The sequence below is a fragment of the Mastacembelus armatus genome, chromosome 19 (assembly GCF_900324485.2).
Source record: "Mastacembelus armatus chromosome 19, fMasArm1.2, whole genome shotgun sequence".
NCBI classification, from domain to species: domain Eukaryota; kingdom Metazoa; phylum Chordata; class Actinopteri; order Synbranchiformes; family Mastacembelidae; genus Mastacembelus; species Mastacembelus armatus.
The window spans coordinates 18,459,744-18,483,351 of NC_046651.1; the positions used below are offsets into that span (position 1 = coordinate 18,459,744).

The 23,608-nt window shown below is 41.2% G+C and overlaps 2 protein-coding genes across 3 annotated transcripts; both read right to left on the reverse strand.

The window, feature by feature from the left end:
* Positions 1-4,037: 4,037 nt before the first annotated feature.
* nploc4 (NPL4 homolog, ubiquitin recognition factor) lies at positions 4,038-15,092 on the reverse strand. The gene is made up of 17 exons (XM_026315879.2): positions 14,899-15,092; positions 14,170-14,250; positions 12,312-12,421; positions 11,681-11,920; positions 11,564-11,612; positions 11,368-11,462; positions 11,160-11,283; positions 10,593-10,772; positions 10,389-10,475; positions 10,059-10,130; positions 9,839-9,965; positions 8,635-8,795; positions 8,376-8,447; positions 8,182-8,274; positions 7,590-7,706; positions 7,160-7,262; positions 4,038-6,722 (listed from the first exon to the last, which is right to left on the reverse strand). The coding sequence occupies exons 1-17, from the start codon at positions 14,911-14,913 to the stop codon at positions 6,562-6,564; spliced, it is 1,887 nt and encodes a 628-aa protein (XP_026171664.1). The 5' UTR covers positions 14,914-15,092; the 3' UTR covers positions 4,038-6,561.
* A 759-nt stretch (positions 15,093-15,851) lies between these two features.
* pde6gb (phosphodiesterase 6G, cGMP-specific, rod, gamma, paralog b) lies at positions 15,852-21,714 on the reverse strand. 2 transcript variants are annotated; one of them, XM_026316422.1, is made up of 4 exons: positions 18,939-21,714; positions 17,501-17,704; positions 17,380-17,420; positions 15,852-17,298 (listed from the first exon to the last, which is right to left on the reverse strand). In XM_026316422.1, the coding sequence occupies exons 2-4, from the start codon at positions 17,644-17,646 to the stop codon at positions 17,222-17,224; spliced, it is 264 nt and encodes an 87-aa protein (XP_026172207.1). In that variant the 5' UTR covers positions 17,647-17,704; positions 18,939-21,714; the 3' UTR covers positions 15,852-17,221. The 2 variants fall into 2 exon arrangements, with proteins under 2 accessions (XP_026172207.1, XP_026172206.1); XM_026316421.1 differs by having other exon boundaries at positions 15,852-17,420; positions 21,579-21,668.
* Between the last annotated feature and the right edge of the window lie 1,894 nt (positions 21,715-23,608).

The window sequence follows — 23,608 nt, forward strand, 5'->3', positions numbered from 1 at the left end:
CTCCGCATTAAAGGGTTTTCGTTCTGCATTCAGTGAGTAATTTGTGGACTGTCCCTAAACTAAAATTTCAGTTTCATTTCTCTGATTCAAGAACAAGAAACTTATTCTGAAATTGAATGTAATAATAAATCAGCCTGTAAGTGTGGACTTAAATTTGTCTTTTTATTTTAATATCTTTTAGCCTCAGATATTATTATATTGTTGTTTTTGTACATTATAGCTACATTTTTTTTCAGGTTTTAGTAAAAATATTTAATTGACATTTGGCATCGTTTGGGATTTTATATTGAACTGTTCATCGTTAAATTTGTACATGACCCATTTAACACATTTAAGAAATTAGTTTTTAAAAGAGGTTTGCTAATTTTATATTCCGGATGTTATTAAGTTTGAATAAAGTTTTTTTTAATTATTATTTTAAAAAACATCCCATATTCGGAGGTTTTCACTTTCGATATCGACTATTTTGGAAAACAGAAACAAACAGCTTTTTTTTAAAAAAAAAATAAAAAAAACTTTATTGAAATCGGGTTTTACACATTTATCGTCCGTGTACCTTCCGTTCAGTCCCAATTGGAAATGAAAAATAGGAAAAACAAAAACGACCTTATTTCTAATTTTCACTTAAAAAGACCAAAAAACTAATGAATTCCATCCACAGTAAAAGCTCCGTTGTGTCCGCTCCGGCACTGGAAGTGTTAACCCGACAATGGCGTTATGACAGTTTGTACGACTGTAGAGACAGAACAGACACAACAGACAGAACAGACAACCTACCTGTAAACACAGTGAGTGTTTCAGCTGCAGGCAGGGGGCGCACTGAGACTGAGACCAAAGGAAAGACTAAACCTGGGATTGGCAGCCACTGTCCTGCAGCTGATTACCTGGCTCAGGTGTGTTCAGCCAATCAGAAGCTGGAAGATACCATCTCAGATGAGGGTGGGGGAAGAAAAAGGGAATTGGGATCTTCCAGAACAACTGAGATATATGTGTAAAACCCACAACGATTCAGAAACACGTTATCACTTAGAATTAAAATCTTCGAGTATTAAAATCAAGTGTAATTACAGAATCTCATGTGGTGGATTCTCCCCCATGTGTTGAAATTCATAATCATAAATCACTAACACCAAGACTCCACATGGTCCTGTCCCTAAAAATCCTTCTGAGGAGAAGCATCTTGTGGTAAACTAGTAAAAACAGTTCTTCAGCAGAATTAATACCTGAGTTAAAACATTTAAAACCTTTAAATGAATGTAAAATACAGCTCGACCCTTATTGGATGATTCCCCCCAGAGCAAGACACAGCAAAGTTCTGCACAAAGTAGAAATTTTATTATTCCGGTCCTGTTCTCAGAGAAGTTTTCACTGCTTAGAGGTTTGGGTCGTGCAGGGTGATGGACAAAGAACTGTATTTAGCAGAAAACAAACTATTCCTCCCACCACCAGGGTCCATCCTGTCCAGCTCACACTTCAGTCCTGTGAAGCTGCAGGTTTCTCGATTTTCCGAACTACGACCCTGCTTCTTCTTCCTTGAATTCGACCTCTAGTGTTCGGCTCTCCCAGCTGCGCCCCCGGGGCTCTGGGTTCACCTCGGGGTCGTGGGGGATTCCTGCTTGATCGCACATCATCCACGAAGACCTCTACCCCTCCAAACCTGGCAGTCAGCTCAGCGAGACGCTCCTTCAGGGCATTGAACTCCTTATAGAGGTCTCCCAGGGCGTCGGACAGGGGCTGGATCCTGAGGGGACGCATCAGTCAAAGGAAAAGCAAACAAAAACAAACACCATCGTTCAAAACAGAAATAAAAGTGTCCTCACCTTCCATAGTCCGGCAGCACGGTGTTGTGGTCATGCAGGAGCAGATCTTTGACCTGAGTCATGATGGCGTATTTCCAGTTGTCCAAAACCAGCGTGAGGTTGGCACATCCTCTGGTGTTGACCTTCACTGCTGCAGGTGGGTGAAACATAGAGCAGGTGAAATATCATCAAAAACCACCAAAACAATGATGAAATCAGCTGCTTCAAACAGGCACAGCACAATAAAAACGTACTGCATTTATGTTTATGTCTTCAAAGTGTTAGCAGTAACATGTATGTAAGTATTTACAAAGGTTACTTCTGTCATTCCAGTTTAGAGGTTTTTCCTCAGAATAAAAACTAAAGTCAGAAATGAGGAAAGAAGAAAAAACAAGGTCGGCCAGAAAGAAGCAAAAACAAAAAGGAAGGAAAAGAAGTAAAAGAACTTTAAAACAGAAACATTGGGAGTTAAATATCACATTTACCACAGTTTGAATATAAAATCTAAATATACAAAGTTATCAGTTATTCCCCCATCAGCTTTGATCTTTATATCAATAATAGGCAAAAGACAAAAACACAAGAAATCAGTGTGAAAAATTCTGTTAAAGTTTCTTTTCAAAAAGTGTCTACAGAAGAGCAAACACAGAAGAGCCGACCGAACAGTTCAGGAACTATATATATATTTTAGAACCTGCCTCTGAAATGCTGTTAAAAGAAACCACATGTAACGGAGATGACCTAAGTTTAAGATGTAAACACAGAAAATCACCAAAAAAAGAAAAAGAGACATGAAAGTTTCTGAGCGATTTGTATGAAACACAAAGAAAAGTATCCATGTGACAAAGTGACTTGAAATATGTAGAAGAGAAAAAGTATTTTCTGACCTTCATTCCTGAAATCCCAGTCAGTCAGTTTGTGTTTCTGAGCATCACACAGAGTCACAGATAAGAGGAACAGAACTGCCGCAGCCCTCATCCTTCAGTCTGTATCTGCAAACAAACACTGTGATAAGCAACAACTGGACAACGTGGACTTTCAGAGCAGTGAACAAATTAAAAACCTACCTGCTGTAAGTCGGGAGCCAAATAACGGAGCCTGGAGAAAGCAGTGAGCAGTATCTGCAGAGGGAGGGTCTTCAGTCTGCTCACACATGGAGCATCATATATCAGGATTTCACTTCAAACACAGGCCTGTTGAAACTGTTTTTCATCAGCTCATCTCCCAAGTTTGGGAATTCTGGATTCATTCCTGCCACAACCCACTTCTAATGACGCGGACCATGAAAACACTGATGGGGAATCGACGCTGCAGTGGGAGCTCTGCCCTGACGGACGTGTTGGATGATCTACAGTCACGTCCAGCTTCTACATTCCTGCTGTTCATCTGCTGCCCACCTGCAGCCCAGAGGAGTCCGACTCTTACCTGCTCTGTTCGCTTCTAAAAACATCTGTACTGATGTGAATTACAAACAGACTAACGGCAGAAATCTGCACATAAAAGTTGGACTTATTAACTTACTACTGGCTGTTGGGGTCATGAGGTCAAAAGTACAATTGTTGCCATTGTGTAACATGATTTGAAGACAATACCATGTAAACAGATAAACCACACAACCTTATGAACTATGTAACTGAAAACTCTAACTGCACCCACACACCCTGTGCCTTGTTTGTTCCTCACTATAAAAATAAAAGACTGCTCAGTGAAGGGAGAGTCAAGGTCGCATGGGGGAGAGAAGAAAGTCTCTTCTCTCCGTCTGCAACTGAGGCGATTTTCACTTGCAGGCATATACTCGGTACAAAGTTGTCGCGTGTTTCATTGCCTTCAGGGAAAAGAACCATGTCAGTGTAGCGTAAACCTGACACTGGCCAAACACATCTTTGAATGTATGTTCTTTGCTCACTCATCACACTAGTTTTTGGGTTGGTCCATTGTCAACATCATCACGATGTGACATTGTTAAAGGTTTAGTCACAAAACAACCTGATCAAGGTTCAGGGAAAGATCCTGGTTTTGTCCAAATAAGAAATGATTTAATTTTATTAATGAAGTGGCAACAAAATGGTTGATCTTATTGGATGATTGTGGTCACAGCTAAAGGAAACAACGCTGACTATTAGAAGTCGACTCTCTGGGTAAAATAAAACATATAAAAAACTAAAACAACTGCTTGAACTTCAGTGACTGAAACAAAGCAGAAATCCAGCAAAGCAAAGACATTATCAACAGCCAGAGTTCTTCATGGTTGTTTTTTATTTTGTTTCAAATCCAGGTCAACAGCATACAGAAACATTCAGGGTCCTCAGCTCAGTGGGAAGTGAGGACCTGCTGAAGCTCCAAGAGCAAGCTTGCTCAGCAAACGGCCCCTGGATCAATAGAAAAGGAAAAGGTCACTGCTGCCTGTTAACATGACATCAGCTAAATCTCTCACACAGGGGGAGCAAGAACGACATGACCGGGCAGAAAAGCACAGACTTCTTTTCCCCATCCATCTGCAAATTAACCTACAACTAAAAATATATTCTCACACCATCAAAGGAATCACCGCCAAGCTCTTAAAAAGATGCACAGGCCTCATAAATAATGAAACCAGCAGCCCACGACTCGCCCCGGTGACTGACCAACGTCCCCCCCCAGCTTCCGACCCAGAATTCACTCTCCATTCAGATTCTTTCAGCACATGAAGCCATTTCATGTAACAGTGCACAAAGCATCCCAAAGTAGTGATGACAGGTCTGAAAAGCAGCCAGTCTGCTTCAGTCTTCAGTCAGCAGACATGTGCAGGACGTGGATTAAACGAGGGAGTGAAAAATGGACATATGGTAAATGTGTGGAATTTCAGCAGCAATGTCTATTAAAAAAAAAAAAAAAAAAAAAAAAACTACTTTTGGATGAGCACCAGAAAAACTGTAAAAACGTCCAAGTCATGCAAAGTATTTTTGGTCACATGCCTCAAAAACTATCAGTGGAAAACCTGCACTGGTGCCAACGTGCTCTGATCTTGTTGAATGGGTGCATGGGGTCAGTTGGTGCGGTGGCTCTAAAGCACTTTGTTGCCAGATGATGATGATGATGATGTGCAACCAGAACTGAACTTTCATGACTTCAATGATTTCACAACTTTTGGTCCCAATTTTAGTCTGACGACAGAAAATCCAAAAGAAACTAACAAGTGATGAAATGAACCAGTTTAACCGACTATCCTGACATGCACACTGCTGAGTTTCAGTGTATTAAAGGGTTAGTTCACCACGATTCAAAGAAATACTTCCCCACTTACTTACCCATGGTGGTATCCATCCATGTGGTTTTGTATTTGTTGATGGGTGTGAGACCTGCATCTGTAAATACAACCAGCGGCATTTGAGAAAATGTGTTTTTTGGTGGATTTGGGTGAACTGACCCTTTAAGCGTCCCTTTTTAGTGCTATTGAGGAGTATTAAGTGCTTTTCACATTGTTTTCAGGCTCAGCCCCATTTACATCATTGCCAACTGCAGCTCTGCAAAGTCCTGATGGAAGAGGCTCCAGGACTTTGCTTCTATTTACTTCTCAAGGTGTTTTTAAACATTGACCATCGCCGACGGACAGCACAGACATCAGACGAGACAAGCGATAGCTTGGGCATCATCCCCGCGGTGACCTGTGACCTCTCGCACTCTGAGCAGCAAAGTCTTTGAAGGCTGATTGATGAGAAAACCTGCATTGGGTCCCATCAGGACTGAACGCCGGTTGTGGTCTGGCTCCTTTGGACCAACAGCAGCAAGAAAACAGAAGAAGAACCACGGGCGGGGAGTGACGGAGAGGAAAATGGCGAGCACCAGTTGTTCTAGAAGCACCTCACGGCTTTTACAGTGCGAGTCAGTTAATGACGACGGTGTCCTGGGGCGTTTAGTCAGAAGCTGAACATACATGTGAGAAAAGAAGCTACATATTGTGCCTGGTCAAGTTCAAACCATCAAATCCAAAAGCTACAATTCAAACATTCAAACCAGCGAAGAATCTTTAGGAACATCAGCGCAAAAGTAAATAATCACCAAAGCATGTAACTTTTGCAATCAATACAGAATGTGTTAGGGAGAGTAGCTTTTTGCATCCACCTTTTCAAAGCCAGGACTTAGTTTCAAACATTTTAATGTAATTTAATACTGAAAATATAAACTCTAATGGAATTATTCTGGGACTGGTTTCAGTTCAGCTCTGACCAACAACTGTACTTAAAGGTGTTTGTCAAAGAGCGCAAGACCGATAGAGTCCTGACTGAACAGGGTCCACGCTGAAGATTCAATGGGTTCGCTACAGTCAGAAAGAAAATATTAAATGTAATTAAATAAACAGTATCATTCCTCCAATCTGATTATACACAGCAACAATTTCCAGAAGACTTGGTGAGAGGGGCACTGGTGTGAGAGAACATCCAGAACATCCAGACACTCTGCTGTTTGTCCTGAGTCACAGCAGGATTATTTCAGGGGGCCTTCAGCCAAAAGTGCTTTATCTAAACGCACCCACAACTCATCAGAGCCGCTGTGAGCAGGGAGTCAGGTCTTACTTAACATCCTCATGGAACTGGATGTGAACAGGTGCATCCATGCGCGTCACATTGGGCTGTGAGGTGAAGGGCAGACGTGAGAAAAAACAAACAGGGCATCCAGAGCTGGTCCTGGTAGAGGGATGCTATCGGTGGGTTAAGAAGTGCTGGGTGGGATGGGGTGAGATCAGGGTGGGTCATGGAAGCAGGGTGGAGGATAAGGGGGGTCTTTAACTGCGGGGCAGGCTGCACATTTCACAGTGCTCTGTGCCAGGCTGGTTCATGAAGGTACAGTGGAGGCAGGACCACATGGCTGAGGAGGAGACGGGAACCGAAGGGCCACCCATGGCCCCGTAACCCAGAGAGCTGGAAGGCTGTCCGCCCACTGTACCTGGAAGGACAGGGGAGCAGCTTCATTACAAATTAATCACATAATTCATTTTCAGTTAACGGGGTGACCTTCTATAAAATATTAGAAAAGCAGTGAAAAGATTCCCAGAGCTCAGACGGTTGTTCCTGTTCAGTTTGAGCTTTACTGTGGGTTGGACCTGTCCTGACAGACGTCCTGCACTTCATGAAAAAACCAAACTCTGAACTGAACATTGTGATTTATTGTCTAGGCCTCAGATTTTTAATTCTAATTAACAAATGAGAAAAACGTTGTAAAAAAGTGTTGTAGGGAGATGAAACCAGCAAATATTTTAACACTTGACAAATGTCATGTCAATTTTCTGTTGATGAACTAATCATTTCCAATAACACAGTCATTAGTACACAAAGAAAACTAGGATGACGCCAAGTGAAACCGAGTCCGATCGCGTGACTTACCGCAAAGCTGCTCGATGGTGGCCCACTGCTCCGACTTCTTCCAAGTCTGTGCCAGGTCCTCATTAGAAGTCTTCACTGCATCTAGTAGCAGCCCGATGCTGTCCTGCAGAAACAACACAATCTGTCATTTACCTACAAGACAAAACAGGATTATTATCCTTTAAATTAAGACGTCTGCAGACTGAGCAGATAGTTCATTATTGTCTAAACACAGAAAAACAAGTTCTATCAAAGCCTGTTCTGATTGTGACGACGGGCCGGGGGCCAGTTTGAAAATGAGATCAGCATGAACAGAGTGAAAATATCCTCACACCAGTAATCAGTGCCAGACTGGAGAAGAATGTCTCTATATTCTGATCAATTTTCTGCATTACAAATAGAAACCAAATGGAAACCTGGACGACAAGGCTTTGAGGTTTACTTTACTTACTCTCAGAGGCATGACTTCATTAGTGACGAGGAACAGGAGCAGATGGAAGTCCGACACGATATCCAGGAATGCCGTGGAGGTGCACTGGGACAGGTATGTTGCTAAACTGTGAAAATCCTGCGGACACACAAATGCGTAACGCCCTCTGACCTTTGGAGGGTGAAGACTCCAAATTTCAAAGTAAATTTGCCAGGCTGGTCACGTCAGGTTGTAATACAGAGATAAATCCTCAACTGGACAACAGAAACGTTTGTGTGGCTGCTGGAACTATGTGGCAGGAGCCTGTGCAGCAAACATGCTCATTAAATAGACGATTCTGTGGCCAAGACATTTGGTGCCAAGTCTAGAAGAGTCTGCACAAAACTGTTCTTCAAAATGTTCCATCCAGTACAAAGATTTATGTTACGGCTCAATTAAAAGTGTGAAAAATACACAATTTAACACATTTTAACACACACTGTGCATCTTGGTCAGCTGGCAAGTCCAACATCAATCCACCAAGAGTCGGCTGAGTCTTAACGGACAATAAAACTCATCACCTCATCTCCTCACAGACAGAGTCTGGATCAGGGGTTATCTAGAAATCACTTACTTGTGTCTCTCCAATGATATCACGGTTCTCAATGGGGAACCGCTGTGTGGAGCAGAAGGTGAACTGAGGATCCTTTGGAAACGTGGTCGTGATCTGGAAACAAAAAAAACAAGCAGGTTATTTTTAAGGGCAAACTTACAACAAGACCACATGCTGCTTAAACACACATAAGACTGTAAAACTAAATGTCTTACATCTATAATAAGATACTCCACAGGAAGAGGCCGGGCTAGAAACGTGATATCATTTCCAAACTTGTCTTTATCCTGTTGGATAAAAAGAAAATCAACAGGAGTCAGACTTCAACAAAAACCTCAACATCTGGATCCAAACTTCTGGATTAACTGACCAAAAGAAGTACAGGAACCAAATACCATTATCCATTATATACTGGGGGTGCAAAGGTCCATTATGATATATAGTGTTGCTGCTGCTGCGAGTACGAAGCCTCACCTTGTAGAAGACGTCGGGCACGTACTGCTCCGGGGTCGACTCTTTAGCGTAGCCCAGCTCAGGGGCGTCTTTGCAGGGCAGGAGGCACTCGTCTCTCACCAGGGCCATGCACTGATTGGACACCTGGTATCCTTCAAAGTGCACCTGGTTATCAGGACCACCTGCGCACAGACACATGAACGTTTCATGTCACTGGGTGAAGAATAATCTCTACAGTCGGTCACTTTATTTTGCTGCTGAGCAGAGCTGCAGCTTACCTGTTGGCTTCTACTGTTCTCGTGTCAAAGGTTGGACATGATGAAATATGCAACACTGCTCTTACTGTCTGTGAAATTTTAAAATCTACAAATGCCCATGCCAGATTATTAAGTGATGCCTTATAATTTATTACTTTCATGTAAAAGAAGTTAGCTGGACTGAGGAAACATTTCTGATTAACAACTACAATCACTGATCAATTATTAGAAAGGTCATCTACCACAGTATTTCACTTGTCATAAAAATGACAATGTCTTCAAAATGATTTCTGCAGTCTGACTGTTCGCAGCATTAAGGTCAGGCTCACACAGTGCAAAACGAAATCTAAGATAATCCATGCTACTGTAATATTCTCTAGTGTCAGTGTCACTGTGGTGTGCCCAGGATTTACCCACAGCCGCTTCAGCTTTACACCTACTACTTATTTCTAAGTAAAACAGATGGACCTGGCTCTGCCTGGTGGGGCATGTGCAGCCATGATGTCACCTTTGACTCCAAGGGCCCCATTAATGCAAACAAGCGATGAAGTCACTGCTGCGATTTGTGCTTTGCCAAAACAAAAAAAACAAGGTCTTTAGTTTGTAATGGAGGGAAGTAGAAAAATGTGGCCTTGATCCCACAGACCAAACTGTGGTCACAGAGCATCTGGCTCATATCACACTGCTCCACTGGCCTCCTACACACACCATGCAGATGCTTGAGAGGAATGAAAAACAAAAGTACGCACCTCACAGCCCTGAGCTAATAGAAAAATCTGTAAATTACAACAATGCAGCCAATCCAATTACTAATGGCTCAAAACTAGGCTGTAAAACAAAACATATAAATATTTCACTTTTAAAAACAAGCTGCTGTTTTTCACAGATAAACAAATTTCAACTAGAGTCAAAAATATTTTCTCAAGATTAACAGGATTTCATCTACGTTATGTCACTACCAATAGTACCTGTCGCCACCACTGTGACAAATTTGGAGCCAAAATGTCCATCTCGAGAAAGTCTGCAGGGGTTTGCGTGTTGGTTCTGGAAGTATCCCGCTGTGATGCACTCCTCTGCGCTCAGGTAGTGTGAGTCCTAACGTGAGTGAGGACAATGATAAAATTTTTTATTGAGGAGCAGCAGATTACTCTGACAAACACATGGTGTTTGACCGAGCTGCGTCCTCACCTTGTTTCTTGTGTAGTGGACAGTACCTATCCTCGTGTCCTCAGACAGCAGGTCAGTGAAGATCCAGCCCACCTAAAAACCAGACAAAAGAAAAATGAAAACTAGAGCTGAAACAAACAAAATGCATGAAAACATCTAATCCATATATCACAGAGGAGAAGATTACTAAACACAGCACTGCCTCAGTAAGTGGACTGCTGATGTACTCTGGCAGTGAGGCATTTAGTCCTGAATTAAAATTTCACTGCCAGAGCCCAGTGTGGCTACAGATCACAAACTGTGTAGTTTAAAGCGCGAGACCAAAGAGAGCTGCAAGGAAAAAAGACCAACCTTGCACAGGCCCAGTTTAGCAGCAATTTCATCCACAGCTGCAGCTTTGGGATCCTCCACTAGTTCCAAGCTGTTCTGAGTGGCATTCTGAAAACAGCAGGGAAGGTTGCTTAACTCAAACAAACGATGGAATTACAGTCAGGAATAAAACAACAAATGATTCATATTCAGAGTGAGCGACAAGAAGAGAGAGGAACCTCTCACCTGTGGTGGTTCGTAGATGGCGGCCACCTCAGCTCTGATGCCCAGGGGGATGTCTTTGTGCTCAGTGTACCTGCCGTACAAGTATCCCATTCTCTGACTGCCCGTCTTCCTCCAGAAGTCCAGGAAGCGGTCAGCAATGGTGTGGTTCTCAAACATGATGTTGTCCACATGTCTGTATTTCTGAGGGACAAAAAAAAAAAAAAAAAATCATATTTGTGAAATAGCTGAACAGCTGCTGTTCTTTAATCAAAGGTTTGGTGGATCAATCGCCAGCCCCTCGTCTGTAAAACACATTGAATCTCAATAGATGCAACAATTTAGCATTTCAGAAAGACAATCTAGTGTTGGTAGGTCACACACAAGATCACACAGATCCACTCATACACTCCAGTCAGGCAAACACATCATGTGAAAGAAACGTGCCGTATTTGAAGCTGCATTCAAACAGGAAACACAAAACCTGAGCCTTCTAACTGGTTGTCGCTGGTTGCTTGATATGGTCATCAGCTGTACTCCTGCACCCTGTGAGAGCTTTTCTGAGACAGATTTAGTCTGTGGGTCACACACCTGTCTGTTCAGGGTGATGGCACTGGGCTGGCACTTGGTGCAGATCCCCTCTGGCCAGGGAGGGTGACCCTCACATCCTGATTTGATTTTACAGCTGATGTTCTCCAGAGCTGCAAACTTCCCTCTGCAGGGATTGAAACCAGTTTAGAATCTGATAAATGGATCACACTGGTTTTCATGGGAGAAATTAAAAACAATAGCTTCTTACTTATCAGCTCCACCAGTCAACTTGCGAAGGTATGCGTGGAATGACATATGCTTCACTGGTGGGTCGAGGTGGTTCAGGTAGTCTTCATCAAAAGGCTGGAACACAAAGAAGCCAAATCCTCATCACTGAACTGTCTCATAGCTAACACTAGGACACTGCAGGGCAAGAAACCAGGGCCAAGAATGAAGTCCCTTACCTCTAATGGTACACAGTGCACACATTTTCCAAGGGCACCATGGCGACATCTACAACAAGATGATTGTTAGTGATTTGTTCCGTATTTAAATATGAATCTTTAGTTTCTGTGTCTTACAGCTGTGGATCTTTGTTCCTGTAGATCTTGCCGTCCTGTTTGGCCAAATACTGATCAATTTCATCCTCCTGGACCTGGGGCGCCGACGAGGATCGAGGGATGATGGAGGACGATGAAGAGAATGACAAAGATGATGAGAACGATGGGAGTGATGATGATGTGTGTGGGGTGGCTGTGTCCATCACCTCCCCAGGGGATGTAGAGGGTCCTGAAGGGAACAGAAACAGCATGTCCCCATGCCTACAAAAACATAAAGAAATCATTTACGCTATACTCTTTAAAGAAAATAGATGAAAAAGTAATGCAAGCAGGGAAAAACTAAATACACAGGGAAAGATCAAGTACTGAAGTATAATAATCCAAAGCTGTTGCACAAATTTAACCTGAATATTTGCTGAAAAACAGGCTCCACCACGTGACCCTAAACAGGAATAAGCGAGTATAGATAATGAATGGATAGATTTGCTGAAAGAAAATATAGTTATGATACGAATGTTCAATATAAATCACTGTGATACAGCTGCTGATAGTAACATTTGGTGTTTGTCCATGTAAAAGTCCAACATTCACGAATCTAACCCTGATCATTCATGAGCCCTATTGATGATCAATGCCTTTGTCTTTGACTTACTTGATTTTCAGCAGACTGAGGGTTTTGTTCTGGGAAACGATCTCTCCGGTCTTGTTGCGGTTCTGGTAAACAGAAAACCCATTGGAACTGAACCCAAATTCTTTGGCCACCTGTGGGAGAAGCAGATTAGAAAGGTTATTTGTGTCATATAGATGAAAATCACATCAGCTTTCTTCACCATGACACTGAAACATTGAAAGGATCAAAATACAATGCTCTTCCTTGGCATCCACAGGACAATGAAGAAGGTACATGTGTAAACTGGTGTCCGCCCTTCAAACCTCTTGGCATGAGAGAAACTCAGCTTATATCCTTAATGTGCTGCAGTGACTCAAACTAAACTATCAAAGACGCTCCAAGCTGGAAGGCCAACAGAGAACGCCACAGCACATTCATCATCATCATCATCATCATATCAGCCTGAGACTCAGCCGGATGCTGATGATTTGCCTGTACTTCTTCATTTAAGCCATTAATAAACTTTTGGGCAGTGCTGTTCACATTAAAAACACAACAATTAAAAGTGAAGCCATAATGACTCTTGGAACAAAAGAAATACCAAGGATTGAAAATTTCAAAGGAAACAACTGCTGACGTGTAACAGTAGCACACATCATTATTGCTGTGTCTCTTTTAACCCATATTTAAGATCATTGGTGATAAAACAGAGCAGAGACAAGTGTGAAATGTTAAGGGTCTTTGAGCATAAAATCATTCCGTTTTAAACCACCCAAAAGAAAACAGTGTAAGATGGTGTCATTGTATACTGTGACTGTTCCCCACCAAACTGAAATGAGCTGTTTTATTCCATCTAACCTGCAGAAATATAAGCTGCAGGGCTCAGACGGACTCTGCCCTGTCTGCCTTACACCAATGGTTTTTTATTCCACCCATCACTGACTGCACATCAGTAAGGAATGAAAACTACTACTCCTATTGATCTGCAGGCTACACCATCCTCCCCTAACAGACACATGCAATTTTAATGAGATGCTGCTGCAAAGCTCTGCTGTTATCAATCTGCTGCAATACATGTCTATTTTAGGTGTTTAAAATCCAACGCTCCAAATGAATTGGTAATTATTTTTTTGTGATAATGAGTGAACACATACCAAACAGATAAAAACTAAATTGACACAAATTAAATATGAAGAATATATTTATTTATTCTTCGCTTTCATAATCTGTGTGAAATGGTGTTGAGTGATTCCTGGTCTGTAATCCACATCCTATCAAGCAGCTGTGATGGCAAGTGTACAAATCAATCCAATGCTACACTGCCAAATTTTCCATGCAAACCAAATGCTAAGTTTAGCAGCGCACAATGCTCCAGCACTTCATACATAAATGAACAGCAAGCAGATGTCAGCAAAACCCAGGTAAACACAGCCCAAGTGCACTTGGTGACAACAATGTCTAATTTAGTACTTGCACCGCTGTACAGATAAAGCACATCAACGTTGAGGTGAACATGGAAATGAACTGAAATTCAGCGTCTGAGGAGTCCGGAGTGATTGGTGATGTGATCGTTAGATTGGAGTAAGTAAATGTGTACCTACTATCACAAATGATAGTATTTACTAGTAAATTCAGATTGTGTTTTTAGGATAACATAACATTTTACCTGAATTTTCATTTGGGGATTATTAAAGTGTATCTCATGGTATCTTATGTACATATCATCACCATCAGAGTCAAATACAAATCTAACCAGGCTATATATACACTATACTGTAATTAGACATGGATATGCACGTGTAGTTTTTGGAACAAGTTAAGTAATTTGGCAGCAACTGCGAAACTGTCCTGCTCATTTATGTGTACAGATGTATTTTGACCATGGTATGATCGACTCTACCTTCTTCAAAAAAGCAGCAGCCGTCTCCCTTTTGGTGGAAGGAATTTTCTTCATCCCATCTGGGGACTGCACTCTGATGATCTAAAAACAGAAACAAAGAAAGACCAAATTAAAAACCACACACACAGACACACTGTAGTGGTCTGGAAAGCGCCCCTGTCAGCCACACACAAACAAACACAACATGGACCTGATGCAAAATGACAACACCTGTCAGTCACAACAAGGACACTGTGACAGCGATGACAGTGCAGAAAAGTAATGTCAGCTCTGGAGCCTCTGCCCTTCATTCAGGAGCTTTTACATCGAGATTACTATTGTTAAAAAATACACGTCGTTCACTAAAGCTGCCACAGTCTGAAAGCTCAGTCAACAAAATCACTTTTAGTGAATCCACAGCAGCTTGTCTTCCCCCAACTTATATCCCCCGACTACTTGGCTAACGTTTGGCTAACTGAGCTGGCTAATGTGCTAAACAACATCCTGAACACTTTAGACCTCAAACCGTGCCGGTTTTGTAGTGTTCCAGTTGGCTATTAAAGCCTATTTTTATTCAGATGTCGTCAGCTAGCATGAGAGCTAAGATTAGCCGCTAAGCTAGTTAGCTCAACAGGCCCCAGTCACTCTTCGCTAACGATAGCATTAGCATTAGCTTCCAGGCTAATTCTGCTGCCTCATCACTCCGTTAGTTAGCTTAGTTAGCTGACGACAAACTGCCGTTATACTTACAATATTATCTGCCATGACGCTGTGCCGAGTGCTGCCGTAGATATCGCTGTGTTAACACACTAAAACACACCAAAACACAAAGTTCACGTAACGTTTCTATTCGTTTGTCAACGAAACTCCATCCCACAACTCAAACACCGGGTGTTGCAAACATTACTGTCCGACTCTTCCCCACTGATCCCACACCGCAGCAACCACGGCTGAAACAAGCTGTTTTAAGCTGGAAACGCAAGTTCCCCCTAAGACCGGTCGGTTGTGCTGCGGACTGTAATGACTCATCACATGTCAAAGTGATATGGCAGAGCGACTTAAGAAAACAATTAGAATTAGGCAATAATAACAGTGTGTTATTACTAAGCTATCCTTTACCAATAGTGAAGCCAAAGGGAGGTTTACATAATAATAGCTCTCTGGACCAATGAAAACTAATGAAAGATAATTTGTCTGCCAAATGGAAATGGGAACTTTCCAACAGTGTATATAGGAATGCACATTAGTGAGGCTGTTCTAGTTTGGTTGAGCAGTACTTTTGACTCCTGAGTTATGTCTTAAGGGACAGAGCTCCAAAAAACATATATCACACAGTGCATTTAGCCTTATTAGTGGAAGTAATTATAGTGAAGCTTAAATAAACATATTTAAGTTGCTTTGTTCTGTTAAGCATTCAAAAACCCTAAAATGGGGAGTTTACTGTCAGAAAAACTTTGAAAACCACCAATATGCAATTTAAAATTGGTCATGACACTGTGGTTATGGATCAGTTTCTTCTTGGTTTGTTGATTATTCTGGTCAATAAAATGTCAGGAAATTAAAGACTGCTCAGTCACTCAAACTACAGGCTCATAACTTGAGAAACATTTTTGTTTAAAATAAACAAATCACCATTTTTATTTTTCTCTCGTTTTTTGCTTTATTTTATTCTCATCCTGTAGAGAGTTCCATTATGCATATCTTCAGATCTGTGTTTATACTGAAACCATCCATCACACTCATCCCTCTGCCTTCCTTCATTACTACAGTGCAATCACTGGAAACATGAACATGTTGTCATCTTCCTGATTAGAACAGTGATTTGAAAGATGAAGTCGGGGTTACAGAAATTAAATTACAATTTAAAAAGCAACTTCATTCAGAGAAACGTACATCAAGGTGTAAATTGATTGGCTTTATGTTTACAATAGATTGGTACAAGTTTAATTGTGGGGCCAACACTTAACATGACAAATGATCAATAATCATGAAGAAGAAAATGGAGATAAAATGTGAAATCAAACACAAATAAATTTAACATTGAATGATGGACAAAAGACAAAGGACAAATGTAAAATGTCCTAATCTACATGGAAACAACAAATGACTGCTACAATAAGCTTTAAACACAAATATAAACACACTCGCATAAACATATAATAAACATAAAATACCTACTCTCATATTAATTAATGTGATATGAGGGAAGTATACAAATAAAAAGAGATATTAAACTAATGTTAACACAAGCCAAAACACATATGAAATATGTTGTGTGAGTGAGGTTTTAATGTAGGCAAATGATGAACAGTACTGCCAAAACTCATGTGTGTTTGTTGTTACTGGACATTTCTTCTGAATCCGTTTCTGTGAAGTGATTTCTTACTGCATGTTTCTCCTAAAGGTCAAAGGTCATATATTTAAAGCCTTTTTGTCCTCACGTATATCAAACACAAGTTGACGTCAACATAGTATGTTGGTAGAAACTTTAGAGAAATAAACAAAAAGGATGAACAAGGTTTATGTATCCTGGGGGGGAAGGGTGCAGTTAAAGGTCGACTGATTTACAATATCCCCCTAAAAAGTTAAGACTCAGCAATGGCAGGCTGTCCAGTCTCTACAGAACTCAGTATTTTATATGTTCGGTGTTGATGAAAAAAAGCCTCTGACGTGATGAAAGAGGCACCGAAGCACATGAAATGGGAACCATCCACTTCATGGGCTCTTCACTTAAACTCAATTTGAGGCTGCTTCACTTGCTTAAGTTTCATGTTTTGTCCATGAGAAGAATAGAAAAGAAGAGAAACGGGTAGAACAGCAAGAGAAGAGAAAAATAACGGAGCAGATCTAGTGAAGGTCTAAACATGAGTGTGTGATCAGAAGAATCCAGTGTAAGAGGACAGAAAGTTATTTTTGTAATTTTTTGTCTCTTTTTCCATTTTTTTTTGTGTTGTTACATTTCAGTATGGTAGTTTGTTTGGAGTAGTTCCATTTAGAGCTGGAGGCAGATGGTTTGAAGTGCATGAACGTGACCTGTAATCCTCAGGGGATTGCAGGGTGAAAGCAGGAAGACTCAGATGATGCCGTACTGGGCCAGCTCATGCAGCTCCAGGTGATTGAAGGCCTCCCAGGGGCAAATGACAGTGATGTCTGCAAAACAAGACAGAGACGTGCTGCTGTCCAGGCTCCTGCAGATCATCCATATGAGATGCATCATAAACCTGAACTCACCTGTGCCTAAGCCCTCCATCCCAGGAATATCATCTCCAAAGCTGCAGAGCAAAATAAACTGATTACACACTATCAGTTATTTGCACCATGAAAGATAAAGTGAGCATCACTCAGGGCTTACCCCTGGACTCCTTTTTTTGGAGGCTTGCTCTTGAACTGACGGGTCTGCCGCTGCTTGAACTTGGGTGGACCCTTGCGTGGAGTGGCGGGGCCTCCGCTGACACGGGTGGCTGACTTGATCTCAGGTTTGGGTGCCTCAAGATTCATTTTGAGCAGTTATGAATCCTGTGTGCAGGCTCTGGACAATAACTTTTATGTGCAGGAACTGGAGAGAAAAATCAGATTAGGAAACAGAAACTTTCACCAATTCATTAATGTAAACCCCACTTGTGTGTTATCTAAGATGCTCTATTTAATGATGAATTTCATGTAACAGTAACCAGCAGCTTCTGTCCACTCTGACATTACAGACCTTAATCCTCTTACCGATCTGACAAGCACCAGTTCAGCTTTACACTCATATTTCCTAGTAATCAAATGTCTGAGATGGACTGTCTTCCAGCCTGTTCTATGAGGATGACCCAATTTCCCATAATCCCCAGCTCAAGTTGATAAGCCTCCCCTCTCTGTTTCAACCTGGCTGTCCACATGTAATCTCGTTAGAGCAAGGACAACGCTGCTGATACGCTGAGCAAGCACCGAGGGTCTAAATGATCAATCCGCTCTCTGAGCCCTGGGGTCAATGACAGTCCTGAACAGGTTCTGACCATGAATGTGGTCATCGTGCTGTCATCATAGTATTAATATGGAATATTTATCTTTAATAATACTTTTGGTACCAAAATACATAAACAATGTACATGATATACCAACAGTTGGAGTTTCATTTCCTTTTCACTTCTTCCCTGTACAGCTCTTTGCATTTAGACATTATTTAACAGCTTTGCTTTCTTTTAGTTAATGACTTTAGTAGAAAAGAACTTCACTTATGTTTCCAAGTAAGATTTTGAGTATTTTTTATGCTTCAGAACAGACGGATGCATTTTATTGTCGGCCTATTTTTGGATGTGTATTGTGAACAAATTGAATCTGTTTGCTTGCATCTGTCTTTAAAACATTTTTATTTGAAGCCTAAAGGAGGTCAGAGGGCTGAGACAATCTTTACCTGCAATACAAGGTATTGAGCAATAACTTATATTTATATGTTTAATCTCATTATGACCAGATACATTTCAGATGTATAAAAAATGTCCCAAAGCCTTTTTTTAAAATCCATTTTTGGTTGACCTTCATTTAACCACGATTTCTGTTTGAGATTCACATCTAATTGGTCAAAATGGCCACATAATTATTTTGGATTTTAAAACACAGTTATGCTGCATTTCTATGTTTAGACTTCAACTTGTCAGCGGAGCTCAAAAGTAATATATCACTACCTGTAATGTGCACCGACTTCCATGCAGCCCCACATTAAAGGTTATTACCACAGTCATCTTAGACCCTAAATGTCTCAGTGACAGGATGCGTGCCATGAGTGATGCAGCAGCAGGTCTACTCACCAGCTGCCTGGGTGAAGAAGAGCCAGACGAGTGGGTGCGAGCGCAGCACTGGTCCGTCTAGCAGATGAATGAGTTCTTGCTAGGCTTGCTGTGAGGGCCACTGGGGGCTTAGGGCCCCTCTTAAATGCTGAGCCCTGCAGAAGATTATGAACGCGCCGCCTCCTTGTTCTACTGTCAACAGTTCACATGTTTGGAGATTGTGTGGATGATGTGTATAAATTTCAATTGTTATTGTTCCATGTACACTTTTCCATTATGTAGGAGAACGTCAGATACAGAGTTGTGTGAGTTGTCAAAGATCTTAAGTCTTCTCCATTAAAATTAGCATTTATCCAGTAACAACAAACTTACAAAGTAAACTGGTCATTCTGGTCTTAGATATTTTTACAGAAAATCCAAGAAAAGATAAATCCAATAATCAATCAATAATGTGAGACAGTGTGAGAATGCGTTGGTGCAGCAGGAAGGTTCCTGAAAGGCCTGCCAGCCCACTCTGTCTAAATTTGAGATGCAATCGTCTCACCATCTGCTTCAGGCGAAACCCTTCAATCCTCCATCCTGCAAAAGTCTCCTCTTAATTTATGTTCCAGTGTCATTCGCTGCCGTGAGAGTGATTTGTCAGATGAGTCTGCTCGACCTGTGATACCAAATTACAAACTGGACAGCAAATTAGGATTATTTATCAGCTAACATCCTTCTGTCTTAAAGCCCCTCGACTCAAAACGCTGGTTCCCACTTGTTGCTTCTCTCCTGATGTCGAGTCTCAGTTTGCAGAGTGATACCTGTGGAGATTGTCTTTTCACATTTATCTGATGAAGGCTCTGCTTTTCACTTTCATCGACCCTAACCCTAAATCTCATCCCAACAGCGTCAAACTTACACAAATCTGATGTGGAAATTTAAAATCCACTGTGATAACGTGACACTGATACATTTTCATATACTGACAGGTTGATTGTCCCAGTTTATTGATGCCTTTTTAAAATGTATTTACACCATGTGCAGTGGGCCCATTGTTTGTCATCACTGTCTTGAGGGTGTCTCCACTCAGCAGCTTCTGATGAGCCCTAAGCTCCCAGCAGGGGCACATTAGTGAGTGAATAATCGCTCTCATGTGACAGGCTGAGGGTTAACATCCAGGCAGAGTGTGTATGGAATTTTTATCATCTTGTAATGACACGTCAACTGATTGTTAGCTAATGGAAATCAACATCTACTGATCAATATTATTTGGTTGTAGTGTTACCTAAACCAGCTGACAGTCGGAATAACAATCCTTTCTATAAGTGATGAAAACCTTGCCTCAGTAACCTGAAATACTGACCAGGATCCTGTGTCTACAGATGATCTTGGAAGAATATAATCTGTCTAGAGTCGTTTCCATCGCGTCAGACTCTTGGTTACACTGTCCTGTATATGATCAGTGAAAGGTCTTGTTTGTAATCCCTGTATCACCCGGATCAAAGAATAACGCAGTCGCTGTGTGAGGCTGCACCTGCCCACTGGCTCCTGTGTACCCACAACTAACAAAGCATCACTGTTCACAGACTGTTGCTGACTCAGTCATGGAGATCAGGGTCACTGTCACCTCTGAAACTGGATTCACCTGCAGAGACTCAGGCTGAAATATGTTCTATAAACTTGTAAGAAGCATCCTTCACTCGTCAAATTTCTATTTAGATTCAGTGAAATGTTTAATTTTATATTTTTAAAATGTCAAAACTCACATTTAGACAGTCAGTCCAGAAATGGCTTATATGTAAGTTAAGAGGTAACTGCCTGAAGACTGTTTTTAAATGACCATTCCTGAACAACACTGGCTTTGCTGCATAAATGCACCGTGATGAAATGATTAGCATATTAAGAGGGTCTGTCAAAACATGTTATCATATTTTATTGTCATATTATCATTAGAGCAGCGTGTATCTAACGCTCTCTAGTGGCCTTGTCTGGTGCTGAAATGGTGCCAAGTAAAATATTTCAGAAAGCAGCATTTGTGTGGCATTTTATAAAGAACATTTATTTTACACAACTTAAAATGTATTTACAATACATAAATTAAATTTGTTCTTAAATATAATTAACACTGAAGTGTAACAGGCTGAGATTGTTGGTTATATTTAAGCTTTAAACTTAGATTTCTCTCATTTTTGGGGATTAACTCTATCAGAAATAATTACATTGTGCTCACAAAGTTAATTGCTGACATCTTGGAACAACAACATCAGTAAAACCACATCTAACAAGGCAAAAGAGAGGAGCAGTCAGACAGTGAAACAGGTTGTAAATAAAATCCTAGATTAGTCAAACCTTTTTCAAAAACAGCCAAACTGTAAATTTTTTACCAAAACTGTCTGTTTAGAGAAACAGTTTCTGCTTCATCTTTAACCATAATTTTCCTGTGCAGTAGAAGATCATCACCGACAGTCCAGGATGCTTCAGTTGTACCTCCAAGTAAAGGCATTTAAAAAACCTGATCAATTGTTTTGTATCTGTTTGGCTGCTCCTGCTCTCAACATTTACTCTGGTGAATACTATGAAAAACAGAAATAATAAACAAAGCTATAAATAGATGCTCATTTAAATAAAGCTCAATTATGCTTTAAACATTTCATCATTAGGTCTGCAGGATTTTCCTACCTTATCTCTTCAGAACTTCATGACCGACAGGAGGAAATAAGAATCTGGAGGTAAAATCAGTGATTGGAGTGTTTTATAAAGTGCTTCCACTTTTACACGAGAACACTCAGAACTGTGCTCGAGGCCGCTGGCAGGAAATACATCAGTTATTTCTTTTTCAAGAGCCTGATCTCCAACTTTAGGTATGTTTTAAGGTTGTCATCAAGGACATTCTCCTCAATAGCAGCCAGCGCCCGATCGTCCCCATCATGATAATATGCCAAAAGCTGCTCCGCATGTTCGATCCACACACAGTTATGACAGCCGCTCATGCAGCAGTGGGTGGGAGCAGGCGGCGGGCCCGAGTCAGGAGGGAAGACAGAGGCACTCTGACCAGGCTGTGGTTTTGTGGACTCATTGGAGTCTGGTAGTGGGGCAGGAGGAGGGGGATCTGGCCCAGTAGACAGGTAGCAAATGGTCCCACTGTGTTGACCTCTCCTCGTGTGTGGCAGGGAGAGGATGCCCAGCTGAAAGACAGTACAATGATGCTGTGGTTATTATTTAATTTCATTTCATTTGTAGTTGTCAGAATGTAATTTATGATAATAACATATAAAACAATGGTTTGATCAACTGTCCAAACAGGTTAAAGATTCAGTTTACCCTGAAATAAAACTTGGAACACACATTTGAGAACCAGAGCATTTTCCATTCCCACTGTGGTTTCCTGACAGTAAAGTTTTGACACGAAGCAGAAGACACAGGATGAGGACACCCAGCACATGTTTGTGTCAAAAGGTGTTTCTGTTTATTTGGTCCATAAAACAACACACTCGGTTCTTCCCGATGTTAAACTCGTTGAAGCCACACGGTGACAGGAAGAAAAGGTCAGGTCAAAGTCAACCTGTCAGACCTGCGGGAGTGTCAACAACAGCTTCTCTACACAACCTTTAGCTTAACGTTAGCTAACTTACCTTCTGTAAAGACACCCAGGACCTCACCGCTTTTTCAACCAAACACAGCATCGCCCGAGAAAACACGAAGCCTGGTTAAGTATCTGTAGGATTCATTTCCTTTAAAAAATAATAAAGTTAAATAAAGTTAAATAAAGTTAGTCCAGCCGGGAGGAGTTAGCTACAAGCTGTTATTGCCCTGAACTATGACCTTTGTGCGTAGTTGTAAACAAAGCGTTTGATTGGCAGACTGAAAACAGTGTGACCAATCAATTGTCACCCATCTAAATTTGAACCAATGAAAAGCGTAGAAAATTTTCTGGGCGGGACAAAAACAAAATTGGTGCATTGACAGTTTCTGTCCAGCAGGTGTCGATATTTCACCTGTTTTTCTTAAGCAAAAGCCAATCCTGCAATGAAACTAATACAACAAACACTTTAAAGAATATGAATACTCCAGTACATCCCATACAGCAATACATACTACTCATCCTGTGATATACTGTATTATTTTGTTTGGAGTAAGCAGTTTATTTTGTATTGTTGCTACGCACCATTTAACAGGCCCAGCTAATTGCACTGAACTACACTGTTTGCACCTGAGAGACTGCATGTGCCTCATCAGGACTATGTTGATGAGAACTCATTTCAACTCCTGTTCAGCTGCAGAGGTCATGGGTTTATGTGGTGAAGAGTTTTGTCATACACCTGTACTGCAGATCGAGTCATATGTACCTGACATCGTATATAAGCAGAAACTATGATTAAAGGCTCAGAAATGTGTCCTCCTCCAGGTGCTTTCACTGACCTACATTATGATGAATCATGTTTGCACTGAAAGAGCCTTCCAACCACAGTAAAGTGGCTCTGTAAAGAGCTCTTTTATGCACAGATCTTCTTTTGATGTAGTTTTTTCTTTGTGTCACTGTGATTCAGTGTACTCAACCCATTTCACTATTTCACCCACTGACTGTCTCATGAGATGTCTGTGTGTTTATATACACGAGTGTGAGCCTGAGGTCCCCACGGATCTCAGTGTTTGAAGGGCACATCCATGGTAACTTGGTGCAGAAACACAGCTGCTGCTTGGCCTGGCAT